At 37.6% G+C, this 22,736-nt stretch overlaps 1 protein-coding gene across 1 annotated transcript in view; it reads left to right on the plus strand.

Annotated features, from left to right (window-relative positions):
- Nucleotides 1-22,736, plus strand: part of LOC123865357 (apolipophorins) — a 51,093-nt gene that overhangs the window by 15,669 nt on the left and 12,688 nt on the right. The window contains exons 13-48 of the mRNA XM_045906347.1: nt 149-303; nt 918-1,060; nt 1,480-1,656; nt 1,932-2,041; nt 2,258-2,584; nt 3,009-3,193; nt 3,622-3,807; nt 4,224-4,359; nt 4,772-4,951; nt 5,302-5,572; nt 5,977-6,269; nt 6,710-6,886; nt 7,188-7,382; nt 8,207-8,392; nt 8,842-9,011; nt 9,510-9,724; nt 10,085-10,247; nt 10,634-10,859; nt 11,021-11,125; nt 11,254-11,365; nt 11,953-12,099; nt 12,782-12,900; nt 13,287-13,484; nt 13,871-14,050; nt 14,963-15,061; nt 15,337-15,489; nt 15,793-15,999; nt 16,375-16,533; nt 16,631-16,866; nt 17,314-17,425; nt 17,798-17,968; nt 18,387-18,529; nt 18,960-19,065; nt 19,486-19,619; nt 20,106-20,307; nt 20,774-20,994. Of these exons, the coding sequence (XP_045762303.1) occupies nt 149-303; nt 918-1,060; nt 1,480-1,656; nt 1,932-2,041; nt 2,258-2,584; nt 3,009-3,193; nt 3,622-3,807; nt 4,224-4,359; nt 4,772-4,951; nt 5,302-5,572; nt 5,977-6,269; nt 6,710-6,886; nt 7,188-7,382; nt 8,207-8,392; nt 8,842-9,011; nt 9,510-9,724; nt 10,085-10,247; nt 10,634-10,859; nt 11,021-11,125; nt 11,254-11,365; nt 11,953-12,099; nt 12,782-12,900; nt 13,287-13,484; nt 13,871-14,050; nt 14,963-15,061; nt 15,337-15,489; nt 15,793-15,999; nt 16,375-16,533; nt 16,631-16,866; nt 17,314-17,425; nt 17,798-17,968; nt 18,387-18,529; nt 18,960-19,065; nt 19,486-19,619; nt 20,106-20,307; nt 20,774-20,994 (6,299 nt within the window). The remainder of the gene's footprint in view (nt 1-148; nt 304-917; nt 1,061-1,479; nt 1,657-1,931; nt 2,042-2,257; nt 2,585-3,008; nt 3,194-3,621; nt 3,808-4,223; nt 4,360-4,771; nt 4,952-5,301; nt 5,573-5,976; nt 6,270-6,709; nt 6,887-7,187; nt 7,383-8,206; nt 8,393-8,841; nt 9,012-9,509; nt 9,725-10,084; nt 10,248-10,633; nt 10,860-11,020; nt 11,126-11,253; nt 11,366-11,952; nt 12,100-12,781; nt 12,901-13,286; nt 13,485-13,870; nt 14,051-14,962; nt 15,062-15,336; nt 15,490-15,792; nt 16,000-16,374; nt 16,534-16,630; nt 16,867-17,313; nt 17,426-17,797; nt 17,969-18,386; nt 18,530-18,959; nt 19,066-19,485; nt 19,620-20,105; nt 20,308-20,773; nt 20,995-22,736) is intronic.

The raw sequence follows: 22,736 nt of genomic DNA on the forward strand, positions 1-22,736 counted from the left end.
TTTTAAATGATATATTATTATAGATTCGATCTAACATAGCCAACCTGGTTTCCTATCTCAAAAAATCAATTCGACGATAGTTGTTCAGCATAGGGATAAGTAAACACTCTGTTATCAGTGCCAATGTTGATGTTCTGTTATCTTTCAGCTCGTAATAGCCATCAAAGCCTTAGGCAACATTGGCGGTTTCAAACAGGAATTCGCGGATGTCCTAATGAATTTGATAGGAGACTCATTGATATCTGTGCCCATCAGATTAACGGCCATTGATGCTTTTCGGAGAACGCCTTGTATTGAAACACGGTGAGTTGAGACTTTCTAATATTCTTTATCTTTATTGTAAACTGTTGTTTATTCAAAACCAATTCGGCAGGCAAACAGAATTTTCCCGATTCGTATTCCCAGAACTAGACCAGCTGGTCGATTACGATTACGAAAAGCTACATTAATCATTGCTACAATCTCAATAATTGTGATTGGCTGAATTTATGGTATTTTTGATGCAACAATGCAATTCAGCCAACAACATTGCATTGCAGTGAGAAAGTGTTGTCTAATCAGAGATGACTGCGTCACAGGCCACAGCGTAGCTGTCAAATTGACGGTATGCCTGCAGGGTCTGCTAGGCGAATTTGATAGGTTACCAGATTTAAAATGAATCGCTGAAGATCTGGAAGCCCATCTCATTAGTATCCCAAGAAAAAAGAAGTAAAAGTATCACGACACATGAGGATACGCAGGAAATGATAGCTACCGGAAATTAGCAACCGTTTGAAGTCACCGTATACCATGTTGATCGAGAAAACCTTCCAGCTGCTTGGTTTACTTAAATCCCAATAACCTCACATTTCCTGGGGAGCGTTTCATATTTTCTGACCAGTTTTCGTATTTAGTGAATAAATTCTGTATTTTTACAGAGAATACTTTCTAGAAACGTACAGAGAAGATTTAATCGATGTTGAAATTCGGATCGCGTCCTATCTCCAAGTGATGAGATGCCCCAACTTAAGCACTATCCGAAAAATATTCCACGCTCTACGTCACGAGCCTGTTAACCAAGGTATGGCCATATAAATTGTGGTAGGGCATAGATAGTGAAGAGATTGAACGATGTGATAGATAACTTTTAGATCTAGAACAATAAACAAATAGAATAATCAGCGTTGGTATGGAGAAGAGCGTGAGAATCGTAACCTTTATAATTTAACTGTGATAACTTGATTCAATTTTTGATAAACTAAATAATTTTTGATAAAAATATCTTTGATTTACCATGGAAACCATTTTTCACACTGCATAAAGCGTCTTACTATAATTTTATTTTCTTTAGAGAAAAAAAGTTAAGTTAATATTATGTTAAGTTTCTAGAAAAAAACTGATACTTGGACTAATAAACTTTGCGACATGCCCACATTTTGAAGCAATTTATGTGACGTGGGATCAAACGTCTATTCCAACGTTTAATTCTCTTTCCAATAGCTGCCACATTTGTATGGAGTCACTTGAACAACCTTGGCCACTCGTCACTGCCATCTCGGGTGGAAATCCAGGGTCTGCTGTCCGGGAATACAATGCCACAACTCGAGGATAATCCAGACTTTAGGATGTTTTCCCGGAACTATGAGCAGAGTGTTTTCTTCGATCAGTATAATGCCGGTAAGTAAACGAATCCTTCTGCCCGTTCGTCTATAACTCTCTCATTTATTAAATGAGTTCGTCTACAGATTGTGAAAGCTTAGGTAGTAACCTTTTAGATCTCACAGAAAGTACGTGCGAATTGTTCGTACGAACCCGCTACCAAATATACCTACTGATACTGAACAGGTCCTAAATGACATTTATGCAATGCAATATCTTTTATTTATTAGAAAACTTATGTAGCATCAAAAATCGCGTGAACTTTTAAATGACGATACCTTTATTTTCGACAGGTGGTAATTACGAAGCAAACGTTATATTCTCGCCGGACTCTTATATTCCAAGGGCTTTGTCTCTCAACTTGACTATCGACATGTTTGGCGAATCCATCAATTTGTTAGAGGCAAGTATTAACTAACACACACTGGCCCGTACGTACACATATTTACAAATTGCATTCATGGTACATGTAACCCGTGCAAATGTCTCAATTCCCAATGTCTCAAGTTAACTGCGCAAAATCCCAATATTTTCTAAATGCGCGGCATGAATAAAATCTATTTAAACATAATTTATGTAACAATGTAACAATTTAACTTGGAATTACTTCAACTTTTAGATCAAAGCTCGCGGGGAAGGTTTCGAAAAATACTTCGAAAATCTGTTCGGAAACCAAGGACCCTTGAATAAGAACAAAGTGAACGAGAGAATAAACAAGCTGCGATTCTTCCGATCGACCAACGAAGCGGACGAAGTGCGGGATAAAGTAGACGATCTTGGATACAAAAACAATGCTCTAAAGCACCGTTTTCCTATGGCAGAACTTGGGTTTAAGGTTTTCGGTAACGAAATATCGTTCTGGAGCGCGGAAGGGGATGAAGAAATACGAAAATCTTTGGAGAGATTGAACCCTAAGTTGAGGATTTTGGAGATTCTATCCGGAAAGGTGAGAAACTAAAATAAACCTAAATTCATAAGTGCGAAGTCTTTTTTTTTGACTTCTCGTGCCTCACTATTAATAAATGTTAGCTCTCATTTTATCGTGTAATGACGTGTCCTTAAGGCCCCAAACGAAAAACCTGTGTGAATTGTTTTAATCTCTTTGTAGGTTTTTTAAGGTGAAGTAGACTTTGTACTTAAAGGTTCTAAGCAACCATACCTAATTTAAATAATTATTTGACCAATAAATTGATCTATAATAACTACTTGAGACTCGGTGAAAGCCTAACTCTCCATTAGAATATCCCAAAGGTCTAAAATCTCATATTTTTACCACCATCATATCGGCCAATTTTTCCTTAATTCTCTTTTAAAGGTTGATATTATGTCTAAATTATTGATTCATGGCTATAATCATATTATGTTTTAAGGAAATATCATACAACAAAGCGTCCCTATTCCTCGACACAACGTTTTCCGTGCCAACTGGTTCAGGATTGCCGCTCAACTTGAACCTCATGGGCACCAGTTATGTGGACACCAAAATGTCTGGCACAGTCATTGACAAGTACGCGAAGTCGGGTAACTTGGACTTTGAAGGGAAAATAAGACCTAGGTAAGTGTGCATTGATACAATTAGTTTTTTATGTACATCATACTGTATTATAAATGTGATAGCGTGTTTTTGGTTTGTCCTTCAATCATGTCGCAACTGAGCAACGGATTGACGTGATTTTTTGTATGGGTATAGTTAAAATCTGGAGAGTGACTTAGTTTACTGTCTAAAGTAGAGTGCTCCGAGAGTCGTTGCCAAGAAGAAAAAGATTCAGATACTCTTTAAATTTAGAGAAAGACAACAGAATCGACGCCACTGTCTACACTATGCGTCTTGTTTATTATGTTTTGTCGTTAAATTACTCTGTCTGTATTAATTATATATATTCTGTTTGTATGTCTGTCTGTATTAATTATCTGTTTTACCTTATTTATTTATTTATTACTAAATATTTGAGGTGAATTACAGTTCTCGTAATGTTCACGCAGCGTTGCAGTCAATATAGCGGCCACAATGAGCGTAACAGCCGGCGCGTTAGCCTCGAGCGGCATCAGACTATCTTCCCGCCTGTACACGGCCACATCGCTCGCCGCCAAGCTGTCCGTGCGGGGGCTCGACGAGCTGAAGCTTGACCTGTCGCTGCCCAGGGACAAGCAAGAAATATTTGCTGCCAAGTAAGTTTTAACCGACATAGCTCGAAGGATTAACAAGCTGAAGTGGCAGTGGACAGGTCATTTATGTCGTAGAGCCTATCAGTTCATACAGTTCTTCAGTACATAGTGGTCAAATATAATATCACCAAAAAAAAATCTGAACTGAAGGTTCCACCTACACTGAAGAAATGTGATAATGTTGAAACTCCATATGAAATGAGAAGCCTTGTTCCAACAATAGTATATGTGAGACTGAAAAGCTTACCCAGATTAATCGCAAGCACGTATTTTTCTAAACTGATAATGCGTGCTAATGTTATCATCCGCATTTCTTTGGGGAATTTGAATATATGTAAAAGCCGCGTATATCGCAGCTAAGCCTTAATATGAGATCAGCGTAGTTATATCCTTTAAATATTTAATATTTTGTCAAATAGGTCAGAGCTGTTAATCCTTCACGGGGATGAAGAGTTGCCTCAACAAGGAGTAAACAAGAACAGAATAGAACAGAACACTTGCAGTTGGAGCACGTTCGACAAAGCTATTGGCATCAAAGTGTGTGCAGCATATCAGGTAACATAATCTGCGATATTTTGACTTCAATCCCAACATTTAGAAAGCCTTAAAGAACATCATTTTTCGTTAGAATATAAAGTCTGTTTAATCTACGCTAACAGGTAGATTTTTTTTAAATAACTAAATGGGCTTGCGCTTGACTGCAATCATACCAAGCTGGAGATGATGCAGCCTAAGGTGGAGCGCGCTTGCCCAGAAGGTGCCTATTCACTTTTCTTTTGAAAGTACCAATATTATAGCTATAGCGGGAAAAACGGAAGCCGGAAGGGCATTCCATAATCTAGCAAATCGCCTCGTACGGAACCGTGGAATTTCGTCTATGTAGGAATGCAGAGCTAGCCTATGCCTAGTAGTTCGATTGTAAAATCTCAAATTTTACTAAACGTCAACTGTATTAATTTTTTCCCAGTTCCCGAACATGACAAACCTCCGAGACGCGCCATATTTCTTACTGAGCGGACCGGCTAAATACATTATCTCTCTGGAAAAGGCCGATCCCTCGGCCAAAACCTACGCCTTCCGTTACAAATGGGACCGGAATGAGACTACCAATCTTGTAGATTTCTCCTTTGACACGCCAAATAGCAAGGTAGGATTCATTTTATTCAGGATTTTTTTTATTGAATTGGTCCCGCTCCGCCCGCGAACTCTACCTAATATGTTGTGAAAAATCTGACCCAATAACCAGCAGCTACCTTGGACAAAGAATTAGTGTGGCCATCCAAAGGGGCAGAATCTTTGGTAGAATAGAATAGAACCTCAGTGCGGTGCTCCCGATAAGGTTTTAGATTTATTTTAGATTTTATTGTTATTTTTTCAAATTTTGATTTAGATTTAGGCTTATTTTATAAAATGTAAATTAAAAACTTGTTAGCAATATTTCAATAAAACTTATCTGACGTAATTTATTTTCATTATGCGATAATTGTATCCTTTCAGGAGAAACGTATGTTCAACGCACGTCTCTTACTGTCAAACACAACAAGCACTGCATCCCTTACACTGCAATCCTCAGAAAGCATAATAAAAGCCAATGCCTTGTACCGCAACATTCCCTATGATAAGTGTATATCGGCAAGCTTGGATGTAGACGGGAAGAAACAGTTCGATACTGTCATGTCATTAAAGAGACATGATGTGAAGTATGGACACGTTTGGCTTCCCCATGCCTATTGGATTGTTAATGATGAGAAGATTGCTGAATTATCTGGCAAGTATATTTTTTTGAATTTGCAGTTCACGACTGATGTTTTTTTGTAACACCTATCACAATCCAGACTTTCATTTCAGATCAATGAACATATAATTTTATCTCAAATATACTCAAAATTGAATTTAAGTATTGTGCGCTCTAAGATGCAATTTTGTACTTACTAGTTTTATAGCATAGCCTGTAAGTTCCACTCAAGTGAAAATTCTTTTATGGAACAATAAATGTATTAACCAGAATGAAACCGACAGATTTTAAGTACCTACCATTTTAATTAAGTCTAACACCAATTTTCAGAGTAATCTTCAAAATCAGTGCCAAAATTTTTGCAGTATTCGTTATGATATAAAAATTCATTAGACCTGCAAAAAATTTTCTTGAATGACTTACACTTTTTTTTACAGGAAGCCTAAAAGTAAAATCTAAAGGTGGCGTCACACAATGGGATATAGCAGCCGATTTTCAAACAAAGCAGCTAGCCAGTCGAATGATAGGCTATTACACTGTGAACGGTCCTACTCACGGTACTCAACTACATTTGGACTACCAATTCTATGGAAATCCGAAACAAACTATAAAAATCGAGGGTTTATACAGCGAGAGACCAATGTCTTACAGACACGACTTGTACGGAGAATTGTCTATGGAATTCACGGCATATCCAATGTATAATTTCTACTCCATACTTAGGAATGTGGTAAGTTTAAGATTTATTACTATAACTTTTTATTCATCTAGTAGCTAAGTAATAGGTAGGTGGCGCAGTAGGTAGCGAGAAATCTAGAAACTTTAAAGGCAACTTTAAAGATGAGGGACAGTGCTTGAGATACTATTTGTCCGTCAAAATAGATCGCTTACAACTGCATCGAATAACGTGACGCGGGACCAAAACTACCCAGTACAAAAAGTCCCGCGCATTGCCGAGGTCATCAACAGACCAACCGCACTAAAGAACGGGGGAGTCTTCGTAAAAAATAAAACTATAATGCGTCAACGCACACAGCGGATTTGAGTCCGCGTTGATCGCTCGATAGTTTTCACTTCTAACGAATAAATGTTCGTACACCGTGTGCGTTGGGTCGGACAAAAGTCCCTCATCTGCACAGGGCCTAAAGAAAACGTTCTTTTTTTTTTCAGAAAACTCAGAGTCACGTCGATATAGCTTTCAACGTGAGCGCTTCCAAGGAACAACGAAGTGACCCGGCTTTCACGTTTGTATTCAAACGTATTGATAAGCTGAATGGTTTGAAAGTGGACACCCACTTGGTATTAAAGAGACCCAAACCGATACTTATGAAGTTCCAATATGACCAGGTAAGAGGGAAATATGTAGGAATAGGAAAATAACTTTGCGTGGACTACACTTTCAAACCTCTATTTTATTCCTTTATGGTTGAATATTCAAAAATTATTTTTAGCAGATGTTTACTTCATACCTAATAGCTATATGCATGCCAAATTTCAGTCCGATTCGTCGAGTAATTTGAGCTATGTGTTGGTACATCAGACAGTCAGTCAGTTCTTCATTTTTAAATATATGTACTTAGATGAATTAATTGCGAACACTTCAAGGTTTATGAAGCGAAAAAGAAGTAATGAAGATTACTTTTTTCAGACAGGGCCTAAATACTCAGCATTGGCGCTCCTGAACTTCAACCCTAAATCCCGAGAGATTTTTGTATCGGGCTATGTGTTCGCTCCTCCCGGCACGCAGTTGTATATGGACGCAGAACTTAACGTCACACTGCCGACCCTACACCCCTGCGAGCTAAAGGCGAAGTTACACGAAAAACGACCTAATGAGTTTCAGGTAGAGTTCAAAATAGCCCTTAATTTCAACATTCAATTCGATTGCAAATCTTTCCGATTTGAAAGAAGTAAATAAATAAATAGTAGCCCCCTGTTGTAAACTTTAGTGCATTCAATGTGATTCTGATGATTCTGATTGGCTGGCTTTGTTGGTACGGAACTTCCCATCACAACATTGTGATGATCACAGTTGTTGTTTTGGCTGTATTACCTGTCACCTGTAACTGTATATTTAGCCAGTGAAAGAGTGATGGCCCATCTCAATAGAAATTAGCCGTATAGGACAGGATTATTATAGTGGATAAGTATGTGCGGAAGCATAGGTGCACTCTCTATTTGTTCACTCTCATAGCCCGATGGAGCGGCAATCCGACACGGCTGGAGAGAAATCAGGTGCAGGGCCAAGGTCTTTGCGTGCGTTTCGAGACACGCGAGTAAAGTACCGGCAACTTACTAACTCTGGCCTTGTAGTGAGAATTTCTTGATAGAAATCCCAATACCTTATTGTTTTTCGTCCGATCCGCGACTTCGTCTTTGGAAATTGGACATGCTAACCACTAGACCAATGAAGCAGTTTGGTACTGTAAGCTACGAATTGTACGGCTGAAGAATTGCCACGATCTTCAATCGTTAAACAGTCCAGTCATTTGGTAGTTTTGGAGTTTTGAAAATTGGTGGCGTTATAGATTTCGACGCGCTCTTTTCTAATTTTCATTATGCCACCTTACCACTTACCTTTGCCCTAGCACCACCATCTTGAAAAAATGGCGTCCCCTTTTTTGAGCACCAAATGACTGTACTATAATCACAATATAATCCTAACAGGTTAACGCAATGGGTATATGGTTTACGGGCGTGGATTTCAACATTGACGCGGTATACCAAGATCAGTCTAAGACCAACCTGGCGTCGCATCGTCTTAAGGCGTTGATCAACAGCAGCCACTTCAAAGACATCGCAGTCGATGCCAAGTTTACTCAGGACAACCGGCAAATCACTTTCATTGCTGAGGTAAAGTATTTAAATAGAAAGTTCGTGTCTAAAATTGTTAAAATCTTTGTTCACGTACACGGTAATACTAAAGTTCCGTTGTATCATTCAAGATAAGCATAGAATAATTTTTTATTCAAGTGTACATACCACTGGTTCGGAATGACTTTACTACCAGCAAGAAACTCGGCGGCTGCTCTTTTCAAAATTTCAACTGATTATACTGTGCCATAATACATAATTACAGTCCAGCACATTGCTCGAACGAGTGCAATCCACACATTTAGTATGATATAAGTAGGATATCTTCGGTTTTATGATATGTTTTTGTATGAGTATATTTTTTTAATAGATTTGTAATATAAAAGAACTGCTCGATAAAAAGTTGATCTGTATTTATCCCATCTTTCATATCTCCTATACAATTTTCTAATATTTAATTCTACTAGCTAAAAGTGTAAAAATTCCAGGGTGAATATAATGAAGATACGTACAAAGCACTTGTTCGATACTTACTGTTGTCGGATCAAAATTTCACGGCATATGGCGAAATAGACATCAGTGGCAAAGCGTACAGTTTGAACCTCAACGCAGATCTCAATAACAACACTAACATCGACATGGACATACATTTTGACCAGTAAGTATTATAATTATTTTATCTGATCTTGTTTTGTTATACTTATTTATTATTTTCTTTAAAATAGAAATTTTAAGTTAGATTGATTTCCATTGCTCTTTTAAAAGTTTCTATTTCATTTCGAACGTTAACTTAAACTCTCTAGCAATCTAATGAAGATGTTTTATAGTTTGAGTTCTCCAAAACGTGGAGATACATCTGCTGATGATGGAATTTTCCAAACTCCATCAAAACCATAAGATTATGGTTTACATACCGTTTCACTGAGTCGGCCCGAGAGGTAGGGAGTAGATTGCGGGAAGGTTACAGTTGTCGTGACAGGTGAAGAGTCAAGGCTCTCAACGTTGATATCATTCTAACGTACGAGACGTTTCCGTTAAGTGGTATAAAACAACGTTAACGTTAAGCGGTACATACGGAGATTGCAAACTCCCAAACTTCATGAACAACTCAATCACTGTGCAATACGGTATTATAAACGCTAAATTAATTTATCAGACTCCGCGACGTCCACTTATCGTACCAACGCTCGGTAACACCTCGTCAGAAACGATTGAGTGCTTCGTTGAACTGGGATGCCAACAGAGACCCCTCTCAGAAGCTCAGCATAGACGCCAAGTTAGACCACAAGGGGGCATGGCATCATGGCGGCCACGTCACTTTACATTACCCTGGAAGAGTTGTCAACGGAGAGTTTGATTTCTTATTGAAAGGTAAGCGCCGAGTATGTATAAAATTAAGTTAACGTTAACTGTGCGTAAATTTGTCGTTTAGCAAGAACGGAAAAGGGCCCAAGAAATATCTCAGCTAGAAAAGTTACAATCAGGATATTCAATATGGTTCCAATTGAAAATTTGTGATCTGTCCGAAACTTATTGAAATACTCCTCTCCTGGTTTGTTAATAAGATGGTAGAGCTTTAATTATTTTATACAAGAGCTAAATTAAATTAATTGTTCCCTAAGAAACAGCACGACTTCTACTGAAGTAGTTTTTGTTGGACCACTTTATTATATGTCAAAAACGAGTTGGTATTTCGTAATTTCCACATAAATATGCTCATACCCTTTCTAGATTGGTTCTGTGAATGGATGGTCCGGATGGGCTGGGCGAGTCAAACGTCAATAATGTGGCGAGTGAAAGCTTACTCCGAGGTTCAGGATCAAACCGTATACGCCTTACTGTCCAGCCTCAGCACGCCTTTCCCGTTCTGGGAGGACACAAGTTTCAATCTTATGTGAGTAAGACAAAGTTCTTTAAGCCACAAAGGATAGTAAATAGTAATAGTAAGTCTGAACAATTATCTAACTGTACCGTTGGCGCTAAGAAAAATGAGCTCTAGATGACAATGAGGGAGACTGCAGCTTGCTTCAGCAATGCTGGGATTGCAATTACTTTTATACAAGGCATATTATTGTACTTCATAATACCAAAAAGATCGATAAATTTAACTGTACTTATCTCGAAACAAGTAACAGATGTTCAAAGAGTTCTGCATTTTAATTTTAGTCGCTAGAGCCGTTTTATAATTAGTGTGTAACGCCCGTTAGTTTTACTTGGGTTAACCTTTCTAAACTGGCTTATCTAAAATTATAAATGTAAGGATGAAAATTTGTTAATCAGGTGGCGATACAAAGACAACATGCAAGCTGTCAACGGCAGTATGAACTGGCAGGACAATTTCCTCGCGTTCCATCTTCTAGCGGATTATCTGTTCACGACTACCAAGTTCTACGGAGAAATCAACGCCTCTGTTAACTCCACCATACCCACCTTACCGAGGGCGGCTGCTATTGCAAAACATACGGTCGTTTGGAAGAAAAGTGCTGATACTTTGCTGAGTTTTCAGGTCGGTGTTTATATTTCTGCTTATATTTGTTTTTAGTGCAAATATTTGTCTTACATTTTTACAAAATGGTCTGTGGTTAGTGAAAGGAGAAACTAGGTGTCTTGGTAATAGTTTTCAAAGTTATCCTAATAATCTAATAATTTGTAATATTTTTTGTTTAGTATAATGAAGACGGCTTACTTATGATTAATTCTTCCTGGGCAATACATAAAGGACTGAATGAGAACAACGTTACTGGAAGAGTAGTCCTGCTTACACCCTTCCCAGTGAGTACTGTCCTTACTTGATAATGTTTTTTAAGAAACAATACTATGCCTGTTTTTGTCTTGTCTTTTACTTTCGCAATTCTTAAATTGAACTGAACTAGAAATTAAGTGTGTATTTTCGTCACCAGGGCTACACAAAAGGATTTTTGCAAACTGAATTTATGTTTGGCCATAAGAGAGACATAAAAGGTGTAACACATCTAGATTTGGAAGAAAAGGTTATGAAGATCTATGTTGACGGTACGTATTTAAACATAATCTGTTGAGAAGCCTTAAGACTGCTCTCAATAGAGGCTTCAAGTTTGTGCATTTCAATTCACATTTACGGGCGGGACATACTCAAGAACGACATGCGCGATATTTTATGGAACTATACAATAAAATATGTATAAGTAAAATTATCAACTTCACTGCACCGCATTGTACAAAAACAGATCTCAAGCGGGGTTGTGCATTTTACATTTAATACTTATGTCTGTATGTATGCTATAATGCCCGCGACTTCTTTCGCGTGGAATCCGGTTTTAAAAATCCCGTTGAAACTCTTTGATTTTCCGAGATAAAAAGTAGCCTATCTCATTCCAGGGATGCAAGCTATCTTTCAAAACCCGTCAATTTTTTTTTAAAGAGTTGCACCGAGAAAAGCTAGTAAGCTGACACTCTTGAATTTATAGTATTAGTATGGATGACCTGTGTAGTCCGCCATGTTGTTATTTCAGAATGGACTATTTCTTTTGCAATCACATGTACTTTTTTATGGATTAACGCGTATGAGGGATAATTTTAAATCAAGTAGTCAATAAGAAATTGTATAATTTTGCCCTCAGGTCACATGCGACGCATCACAAATTGTATGCTAGTGGTAAATGTGACGAGTCCAATCCCGCAGTTCTCGCAAACGACGGCTCGATTCGGCTTTGTGGAGCACGACAGACATCTGGTGGCCATGATTGTCACACCCAACTCTACTACTGGTAACATTTTAAACCATCACTTATTTACTTAATTAACTGGCAATAATATCTATAGACTAGTGAGGTGTTCTCGTAGATATCGTATCACTTATAGGTGCATAAACACGCGCATTCAAAGTGAACCAGAGTCAGGAACCTATAGTTTATTTTTTAATCCCAGAAACCAAAATGGCGTTTCGTGTGTTTGGTCCTAATTCAACGATCTGTCAAATATTAGGCTATGGGTGACGAGAAATCAAAGAAACTTAGTCGTTTCATAGCTTACCTAGCGTCAAATGTAGGTAACATTTGACGCTTGCCGTAGGGGAAGGTGAAGCCTTGACGTTTTGTTAGAAGTTCCCTAACTGTGTCGCTATTATCTATGAAGTTTGTATCGCTAAGCACATGCGTGTCAGACGCACAAGCGTATGAATTTGTCTTTTTATTATCTGTTTTAGCTGGTGGCTAGTTACCACCCTACCGGCGAGATTTCTTTTACCGTAGCGTACCGAAACGCATGGGTTTGATTGCTTTACAGTATTCAAATTAGCTGGCTTACATCTTAGATTGTGTCTTCAGTTTACAGGACGATTTAGCCATGATTTCAACGGCTTTATTTCATTTGGAATCTTATGTTGCCTGAATTATTCTTAAATTGTTTGGTTTAGGATTATGTTCTTAAGTCCCACATTTATTTCTGCAGGTATTGAAGTACTATTAAAATTATTATCGCTTCAAGATTTCCAAATATTTGGTCACGTGGCGTTGCCCCTACAATACCTCAATAGAGCTATGATAACTGCCAAACGAGCTCCCGAAGAAGTAAGTACATATTGAAAAATCAACATTTCACCTGTCACAGTTTACTATAATTAATTTAATAATTGCAATCATAATAAGTAAAAGGAAAACTTCTAGCCACATACAACTATGCAGTTCCAGGGACTGGTGGTGGCCAAACTATTTTCCTTCGAAAATATTGTACATTTTCAAATACTCCTTTAACATACCTGTGAATAAAATAGAGCATAGTTTGACTACTTTTGAATCGTCAAAATAATTTACCGTACTTATTTACTCTTACGGTTGCAAACTTCAAATAAAATAACATTGTAAGCAGTCAAACAAAATGAACATTATGAGGGCGAAGAAGACCTCTTGTTATTAATCTAGTTACCAGCCTTCCAGTTTAATTAATCTATTTACAGGTGGACTTCAGAGTGGGTTGGGGCTCAATGGACTTTGGTTTCACGGGCATCTGGCAATGGAAATCCCTACTCGACTTCGTATATGTTTACAAGCTTTACACGCCGCTTGATGGCTTTGAGGAAAACGGTCTTGTTCTTAAAAATATATACAAGAAAGGACTTGACACAGAGCTGTCTATTCGACTTTCTAAACATAAGGCAAGTATTTTAGCCAATCTAACAAATAATTGTCTAAAAGAGGCTAATTCGCTGCGAATCGTTTGGAGCTAATTCATATAATCTCATACTAAATCCAAAACAACAGCATTTCTCTATCTACCTTAATACTTCTGCAATAAAAGCGTATCTAAATTAACCTTTAAATAATATTTTTTGGTTCTTCTTGGTGCTAATTTTGTTGTAGATTACACTTACCTAACTAAATTAACAGCTAAAATAGTGCCATCTTTGCCTCTATTGATTTGCCATAAAAGCATTTTTATGGCAAATTACATTTGGTTTTTGGCAATATCTTATACCAGAGTTTATTTAAAAACTTCGACAAGCAAATAATTTTATTACCTTGTCCTTTTCTATCCATCTAGTTCGGTATAGCCATCCTGCTCGTGGACAATGGCAAAGGTCTGCTGGATGTTATAAATGACCACTTGCAACACAAGCCTAGCAACCCGAACGTATTCGTGGAAAACTTTGACACCGAAGCGAGCGTGACTTTGGACACATTGTACTACCCTACCATCACCTTCCACGCTCATATGATGAAGGTATTTTATCAAGCTGAGGTTACAAAAAGCCTTCTGGTTGAATTTCTAAATCAGTAGGTACTCCGAGATTTTTCTGGACTGATATGCTTTTGAAATGATCCTAGAAAAGTTTCAATACCTTTAATGAAGTAGATTTTAAAAAGACATGTTAACACGGAGGGTGCAATAGCAATTGCTGAATAACGCGTGCAAATAAAGAAACGAATTGAATTGAAGCGATGTTAACTGCTAATCGTTCCGTCTCTTTCAGACACTATACACAGATACTTATTCTGTGTAAGTGAGATCTTATGATTAGCATTGCTCTCTTCGATTCGATTCTGTGTAGCACATGTTATAATTGGCAGAATTTAAAGAGTTCTTACTGCAACCCTGCACTTTAGCCAATAGTGAGAGAACAGCTAAGACTAAAGCTGCACCTTGCGTTTCTGGTGTGTTGCGGTGCCGCACGGCTGTGGATAGGTGCCACACAGGTACTACGTTGCCGCTCTGGCAGAAAGTATTGCGTTGCAACGCACCACCTCTCCCCGCCTCGTCTCTCTGGTCCCAAGTCCGTTGCGCTTGCGGTGTGGCGCCACACAACGTCGTAACGCATTGTGTGGCATGGTACAGCGATTTCCATGTAGGATGACGCAGTGGCACCGCTCCGTCGCCGCGCCGCACGGCCAACCAACGCATCGTAGGAATTCAGTCTAATCAGGGATAATTGATAATCATACTATAGCTGTCAAACTTAGGCAGGCCAAATTCTCCAATTATAAATTGGTATACATATTTAAGGTCTGTTTCATTTTAGGTTAACATTATTATAAATTAATGAATTTATTCCGCACACTTACAATGTACTGATTTAGCTGGCACAATAATTGGTTAATTTTTTTAAACAATATTAACTTGATTAAACTTTTTCAGTTTGACGGTCCGGATGAAGAGAATATATTGGAAGCGAACGCTACTTTACACCTGCCAGATAAAACACCTATTGTTTTGACAGACGTTTTTATACTAGAGGCAAGTCAAAACTTTCTTCATTAAAAATCATAGTAACATTATGGTGTATTTAAATTACTATTGTTTAGTTCCTATAATGTTCTGATATAATTAAAAACTCACAATCTTAAAGGATTCATAACATTTGAAGAAATATTTTTTGAATTTATAAGAATTTGACACTGTACCAAACTGTTTTTGGTTATAGACAACTCAGCAGAAAATTTTCCAACTCCATTCCAACACAATTCAGTCATGAAGTTATTTATGATTACTAAAATTGTTGTGTTTTACAGTCGTACACGGTAATGCAGAACACCCTAAACCTGGTCACACCATTCCAAGCTGTGCAGCAGTTGAAGTCTGTGTATACGGTGGATATCTCTATCGGCGAGAAGTTCAACGTGACTTGCGTCGCTTTGCTGTACAATGGCACTTATTGGCATGAGGTGAGCTGTTTGAATAAAAAATATGCCTAAATTGTGTTTGCTTAACCCAAATAGATACGCACGTTAATACAGTTCCTTGTTATGATTAGAATGGGAGTATGTTATGTTCTTGACTGTGAGGTACACCTCACAGTCCGTAATACATAAAGAGTGTTTAATTCGACGTTTTGCTTCACAGCATAATATGTTTCGGATAAACCTGACACAAAATAATTAATTATTTATCTTTAAACTTTTCTCTCGATCCCACTTGTTTAAACCAAAGTGCCTTGAGCTAACTTAAAATATTTTTCCTTCCAATAGATATCATATAAGATCTACTACGAGACAGAAAAGGGCGAAGATGACGCATATCTATCGTACCTCGCGTCCGTCGGTATCGCAACTCCCCTGGCCGTGTTACCCGCACTTGAAGCGCGCGTGTCCGCAAGATTGGAGGATGCATTGTGGAAACTAGCCGCTGACATTGCTATGCCTTCGTTCACTGTTACTGCACTTGCTAGGCTTGAAGTAAGTAATCATAATAATAATCCGTCAATATTTCGTTATATTATATCCTAAAGTTGTCCCTTTCGCTTTGAAATTTTCATGGCTCATCACTCATGTACGTAACTTTATAAAATAATTTTATTAATTTGTATTCCTAATCTTCAACTGATACTCTAACAGTGAATGAAAATTTCATGAGATAACTTACATATCTCGGTTAATATTTTAGACAGTTTGAATTATAACTTTTGTAACAGACCTCAAAAATACTTCAGGTACAACTTTTCAAATAAAGGGAATATTTATTTTGGTTAAAATATAAGATTATTATTAAGATTTCAATTTTTCCTACCTACCATAACTTTACATATTTCTAATGAAAAATCTTCCAAACAGCTGGACGACCCATTCGTAGAAACCTCTGGAAGCTTAAACCTAACCTCTGCATACTTAGAAGACTACTTCATAAAGATGGAGTTTAAGAAAGATTTCTCAGATGTGGAAAATGTGGTCAGCGGTGGCATACAAATTCAACAAGGCAATGAAAACAACTATGTAAGTATATTTGGTTCTTCTGTTTTGCTACTGTATAATTATGTCTTTCTTCTTGTACTTTCAAAGAATAAACGTTTTTTTCTTTTTATATGTATAGATCTTCGCGGACGCAGTATGGCGCCCGCCGCCAAACCGCCACATCCGGTTCAAAGCGCGAGGCGCATTAGTTCCCGTACTCTCACCGGCGGAACTTGCATTTTTGTTCAGCGACGAGGATCGCCACCGGACCTTGACAGTTGATTTCAATACCGAGAACGATTATTATTCGCTGAAGGCTGACCAGTGGCCGGCTTCGCTGAGTGTGGCCCTCAGCAGCCCTCATAGAGGTTTTAGGTAAATATTATGTTCATTCAAAAAGTGATATTTTTTTTTGTTTGTGATAAGGAACATTCAAGACAGCAAATGAAATGGACGAACCAATGCGGTGAAGAAATGTCCATATGAGTCAGCGAGACAGAGTACAGCTTCGCTTCTTTCAAGTGTCCAACAAAACCATACCGCTTTTGTCTAATATATTGTTTTTGCCTATAGGGTATTTTTAATAGGAAACGCAAGTTAGATATAGTCTACTCTGTACGCATTACCCAGGAAAAACTTTTGCATTCTTTGTATAAAACCGCGGGCACCTACCTATCTGCCAATCCACATTATCCGCATAACAATAAAGTAAGTTTGTTGCGTACAACTCTTACCATGCGTTCAAACGTGCGTATGTAAAGCACGTTAATTATGAACGTAAACTATGTATAGATTTTATAATATCGATGGTTTTTCAAACAGAGCAATGAAAATTATCGGAGAATTTGACGGCGACGATATTCGCGGATCTTTCGTAAGAGAAGCGGCCGAGTATAGCATCACAGGAAAAGTTCTGAACCGGGATCCACTGGAGGTAAGAATTCAATTTTTTTATACCATTCAAAGTAACCCCACCCCATGACTGCGATGTCACCGAATGGTAAGTGATGATGCAGGCTAAGGATGGAAGCGGGCTAACTTGGAAGGGGTATGGCAATTTAGAAATTACACATTTCTAAATTGTAATCGAGCCTGGGACCTCCCACTCACAGCGTTCACCATTACGCAAGGCAGGTCGTCAAAATTTATTATTGTAATCAATAGAAAGATATACACAAGGTAACTTATTTTCAGTTTTCCTTAGGGGACCGAGTAATCAATTTCAAGATTTAGACCTTCCCACCACACATTCTTTTCAACTTATATTATGTATTTCACTGTTGTGATACGTATGTTTTTCCAACAGCTAACCCTTACCCTAGTGCCAAAAGGTCAAGGTCAGCAAGTGACGATCCGAGCGAAGTGCGAGACGTCCCCAACAGTGTACGCCGTCACCGCGCACATCGTGGGCTCAGTGGAACTGACGATGCGCTCCAAAATTGAGATGGAACAGAACTTTACTGACGTCTACTTTAAGGTAATGATATATCCAGACTCTACCACCGGTTCTGAAACAGATTCTACTGAGAAGAGAAGACTGATTCGAGATTTTAGCCTTTCTCATCCGGCCCCTTTCCGCTCTTTCATCGTGTTTTAAAAATTTAATGTTCGATATTTTGGGTTAATCTGAAGTGACGCATCAATTTTAAGAATTCAGGAATCGATAATGTCGATAAATCGATACGTCCGTTGTCAGTTTTATTTATTATTATTATTATTTTAAATTATTGATTGAACGAAAAAAAGTGCGTCAAATGTTTATGACGTCACAACTATATATTTCATACAAGCTCCCTTACTAAGCGAGCATTTTGACGTTTGATAAAATTTGCTGATTTGACTACTAGGCACTATTTTCGGTAAGTAAACAAAAATGAATGAAACTTTGTTTTCAGGTGGATATGCCTCAAGTGAAGACCAAGGAAATGTACTTCAAGTCCCGCGTGGACATGTATCCCGAACTACGGCGAGTGGTAACCGTGCAGGCGGTCACGCCGCTAGAGAAGTTCCCCTATTTGAAAGGAGACACTGATTTTGTGTGAGTTTTACTATAAAATGGTGTAATACGCTGCACTGCAGTATATTGTAATAGTAATTTTCAGGTGCAAAATACTTGACGGTACCTTTTAAGTACAGAAGGTTCAATCAGCAAAGACGTTCAAATAACTTCAAGACGTTCAATTAGCAATATTTTTACAAAGTGCAATTCAGCTTGTACAGTGTTGTGGTCTAAAATTTACCAAAGCCTCTTTTTGTAGTGTGTAAAGTCTTATATCTTAACTCTCTCTCTTGTGAGATAAGACTTACGCGAGAGTCATTAAAAGGGGCGCGCCGTCATCTCAGATCACATGACCAAGTGAGACTGACCTAATACTACTTTTGTTCAACTGATTTAACTCAGATAAGAATATATGTAGATTGTAGCCATTAGTGTAGATTTTTTATGCAAACTTTTTATAAATAAATAGATTTGGACCGAAAAGTGGATATCTACTGTGCAAGTACGCATTACCGAAAATGAAAGGCGACGGGGATCTTAAATGGAGTTTCCTTCTTGGAGATTTGTATATCAAAGTGAGTATAAATAACAATAACATTTTTGCTTCCAAGTTCAAACATAAAATTACTTCTATTTACTCGTATTACTTATCAATGACTTTTCTTCATGATTTTAATGAACCAAATTAAGGATTTATCCTAGAATGATATAAATCCCTTTACCCATACCGATTAATCGGTTCCTATACGGCGTCGTACCGGAACACTAAATCGCTAGACGGCACGGCTTTGGCGGTAGGGTGGTAACTAGCCATTGCAGAAGCCTCCCACCAGACCTGACCAGAGACAATTTAGATCCACTTACCACTGCGCTAGAAAGGTCGTCTAAAACTGGTCTACAAGATACGGGCCTAGACCCAAAATTCACGTGGGGTAATATTGAAAATAAAGTCTATACTTTATAACTCTTGATTAAGGATCACCTTTTATTAACAGGCAATAGGACAGCAACTCGTCGAAACAATACAAAGAAGTGTAGACCTGGACATATACTTCGGTAACAACACTGAGCCCGACGGACTTCCGAAGACCAACGCCGGATTTAGGATGGATTTAGACCGTGTTTGGCAGTAAGTTAAAGGCTCGAATAGTTTAACTAGCATAAGTGATATTAGAGAAATGTGTATATTGATCATTTTCGTATTCTAGGTTTCGTAGGTAACTTAAACTGCGGAAAATAATGTTAGCGTGTGTGTGTGTGTGTGTCTGTTTTCGACTTGCGTGTGTATATTCACGAGTGTTGTGTATAATAATATATTATAACTATTTTTGTCACTTGTATGTTCAGAAAGTTCACACCCGCAAACTACCTCCTTATTTTTTTTAAAAATTCTGTTTTGTGGTAACCCTTATATGTCAGCTTTTAATAAGATAACATTGCATTGTGGCTAATTTGATTTACTCAATGTCTAAACCAAACTAAATTGACAGGTCTAAATCTAGGGCAATCATGAAAGGGATAGCAGTAGATTTACACCTGTCATTTTAGTTTGATTTAGAGATTGTGTAGGACAGAATTAGACCATAGCCACTACAACATAGGTAACACTTTTCAGAATCGGCGCAAACGCATCGTTTGGCATCATAATGCAACAACGTTTAAACTTGGTAATTAACGCGATACTGCCGAAGCCGAACGTAGATGTACACACGCTATACATTGATGGTACAATGGGCAATCCAGACAAACCTGTACAATCACTGGAGGCATTGTACCGTACTGATGTCACCAAGATACGCGCCGGCATCAAGGGGCAGGTAAGTTAGGAATCATTGAAAATATTCAATATTCAATAGTCAATATTAGTAACAATCCTTGAATATTTTTTTAAACTAAACTCGCTCATAAATAAAAGTTAGGGAATGTATTAAAAGTATACAAGCTTTCCTTATTTTATTTTATTTTGCCTTGTCTGATCTTATTCTTTATCAGCTAAGCATTTTTTTCATATAATGTGCCTTAGCCCGTAAAAATATTGGATTGGATAGTCCGGGAAGAGTGTAGACACTTTTAGAAAAATATTTATACTAATATAATATATTATATATGTACGCTAACCAATTAACCAAACTAATAATTTTAAACTTAGTTCGTGGTTCAGCGACATACCTTATATAATGTAAGTCTACAAATCAAATTCTTCAAATTAATCGTGGTATGCACCCGTTATCTACATTATGATATGCAATTATCCAAAATTTTTACCTATGTATTTTCCCTTAGATGCTGACATTTGGTGAAAGTTTCGACGCTAACTCGACGATAACCTGGACGGCCAACTCCAAATACAACGACATAGACAACATAGTGTCGTACAAATGGGACGTGAACGGCTCCAAATACATAGACTACACGTTGAATACGCCGCTGTATGAAGAGGAACCGACTTTAACTCTCAAAGGATCGTATCAAAAGGACATGGTACATGGATATCAAGTTGTCAAGTAAGAGATAATTTTGCTATAAATAAACTTACAACTTTATGATTTCATCTTAGTCACAATGTTGGAAAACTGGAAGAAAATGTAATACACTAATGGTACTAATACAAAAAAAATTGCATATTTTTTAAATAGTTCAAGGTAAGGTCAGGTGGGGTAAGAGGGACGCGGGGGGAAGAGAAACTGTAACTAGTAAAAAGAAAACTTTAACGGCGAGCTCTATGGTCACTACGTTGATATAACAGTATTAGGCGTAGTTCATATATTCTTGAATAGATAGCGCTACAACACGGCAGATAAGCGAGTAAAAGAGAGAGAAAAAAAATCAGTTGTCAAACTAAAAAAACCAAGACCTAGCGGCGTTCCTTGTTTGTGTTATTAAAATATTAAAAACATCAGTTTTGCGGTTGATTGCTATGGTAAGTGTAATTATTACGTTTAATCTTTATTTTCTACGTATTGTATTGTTTGTAGTGTGTGTTTTTAGTGCTTTTTCGATGTCAATAAAAACATAACCTTCAAAATGGCAAGCTGGGAAAGAGGAACGGCTGTACTAGGTTAAGAGAAACATATGTTCCTCTTTCCCGGTTTCAGGGGGTAACAAACATTTTTAAAATCCACTAAAATACCGGCTGACTTTTAAGTACTGGCCAAGATTTGTAGGATAAACCTACCTATGAATATGAACAACTTTTTCTAAATAAAAAGTCAGCTGTTCCATACAAAAGTATCGATCAGCTGTGACCGAAATGTATGAAATACTTAGTAGATATTTTTTTTCGAGTACGAAAATTGGTCCCATACAAAAGGTTAAGGTTTATCTTACAAATTTTGGCCAGGACTTAAAAAGTCAGCCGGTATAACACGTTCCGTAAATAGCTATGATTTGTTTAACTGTTTATTTGTTACAGAAAAAGCAAAATGCCTCGAGCTTACGAAAAAAAGACCGATAGAAGTTCTTATCCGAAAGAAAAACTATTAGAAGCAGTTAGGGCCGTTAAAAGTGGCGCTTTGTCAGGTTATGCAGCCTCAAAACATTATGTTATAGTTATATTTCAAAACATTATGTTATAGTTTATATTTCACTACGAATGTTATTGTTTGTGACAGTATTTTTGTTGTGATACATTGTTGTTTACAATTACGCGTATAGGCCAAAGTGAGAAAAGTTCAAAATTGTTAGAAGTTTGTTTTGTTTCTTACGAGTTAATTTTTTAAATTGTAATTAAGTAAAGAAATTTACTAAAACCATATCTGTTTTTAAAATACATTTCTATCCCAACTATTCCGACCAATATTATAAATGCGAAAGTCTGTCTTTCTGTCTGTCTGTCTGTCTGGCTGTATGTATGTCTGTCTGTCTGTCTGTTGCGTTTCCACGCCTAAACCACTGAACCAATCTTAAGAAATTTGGAAGGTAGGTAGCTTGACACCCGGGGCTAGGGGCATAGGCTTCATTTTAACCGATCACGGGACACTAAAGGGGGTTCATGTTTTGAAAAATTGTGCCAAGCGCGATATAACCAAAACGCGGACGAAGTCGCGGGCGGAAAGCTAGTTTTTAATACGTTCATTTAATACCAGAAAAAGTTTAGCACCTCTGACCTTACCTATATGTTCCTGTTACCCCAAATTTCGTTTTTGTATGCTGTCAGCCTAAATAAGACCTTATTTTAAACGAGGTAAGGTTTTCATTCCCTTAACTGAAAAAAATATTTAATACATGCTATATAAACACTTAAAAA

This window comes from Maniola jurtina, chromosome 5 (genome assembly GCF_905333055.1).
Source record: "Maniola jurtina chromosome 5, ilManJurt1.1, whole genome shotgun sequence".
NCBI classification, from domain to species: domain Eukaryota; kingdom Metazoa; phylum Arthropoda; class Insecta; order Lepidoptera; family Nymphalidae; genus Maniola; species Maniola jurtina.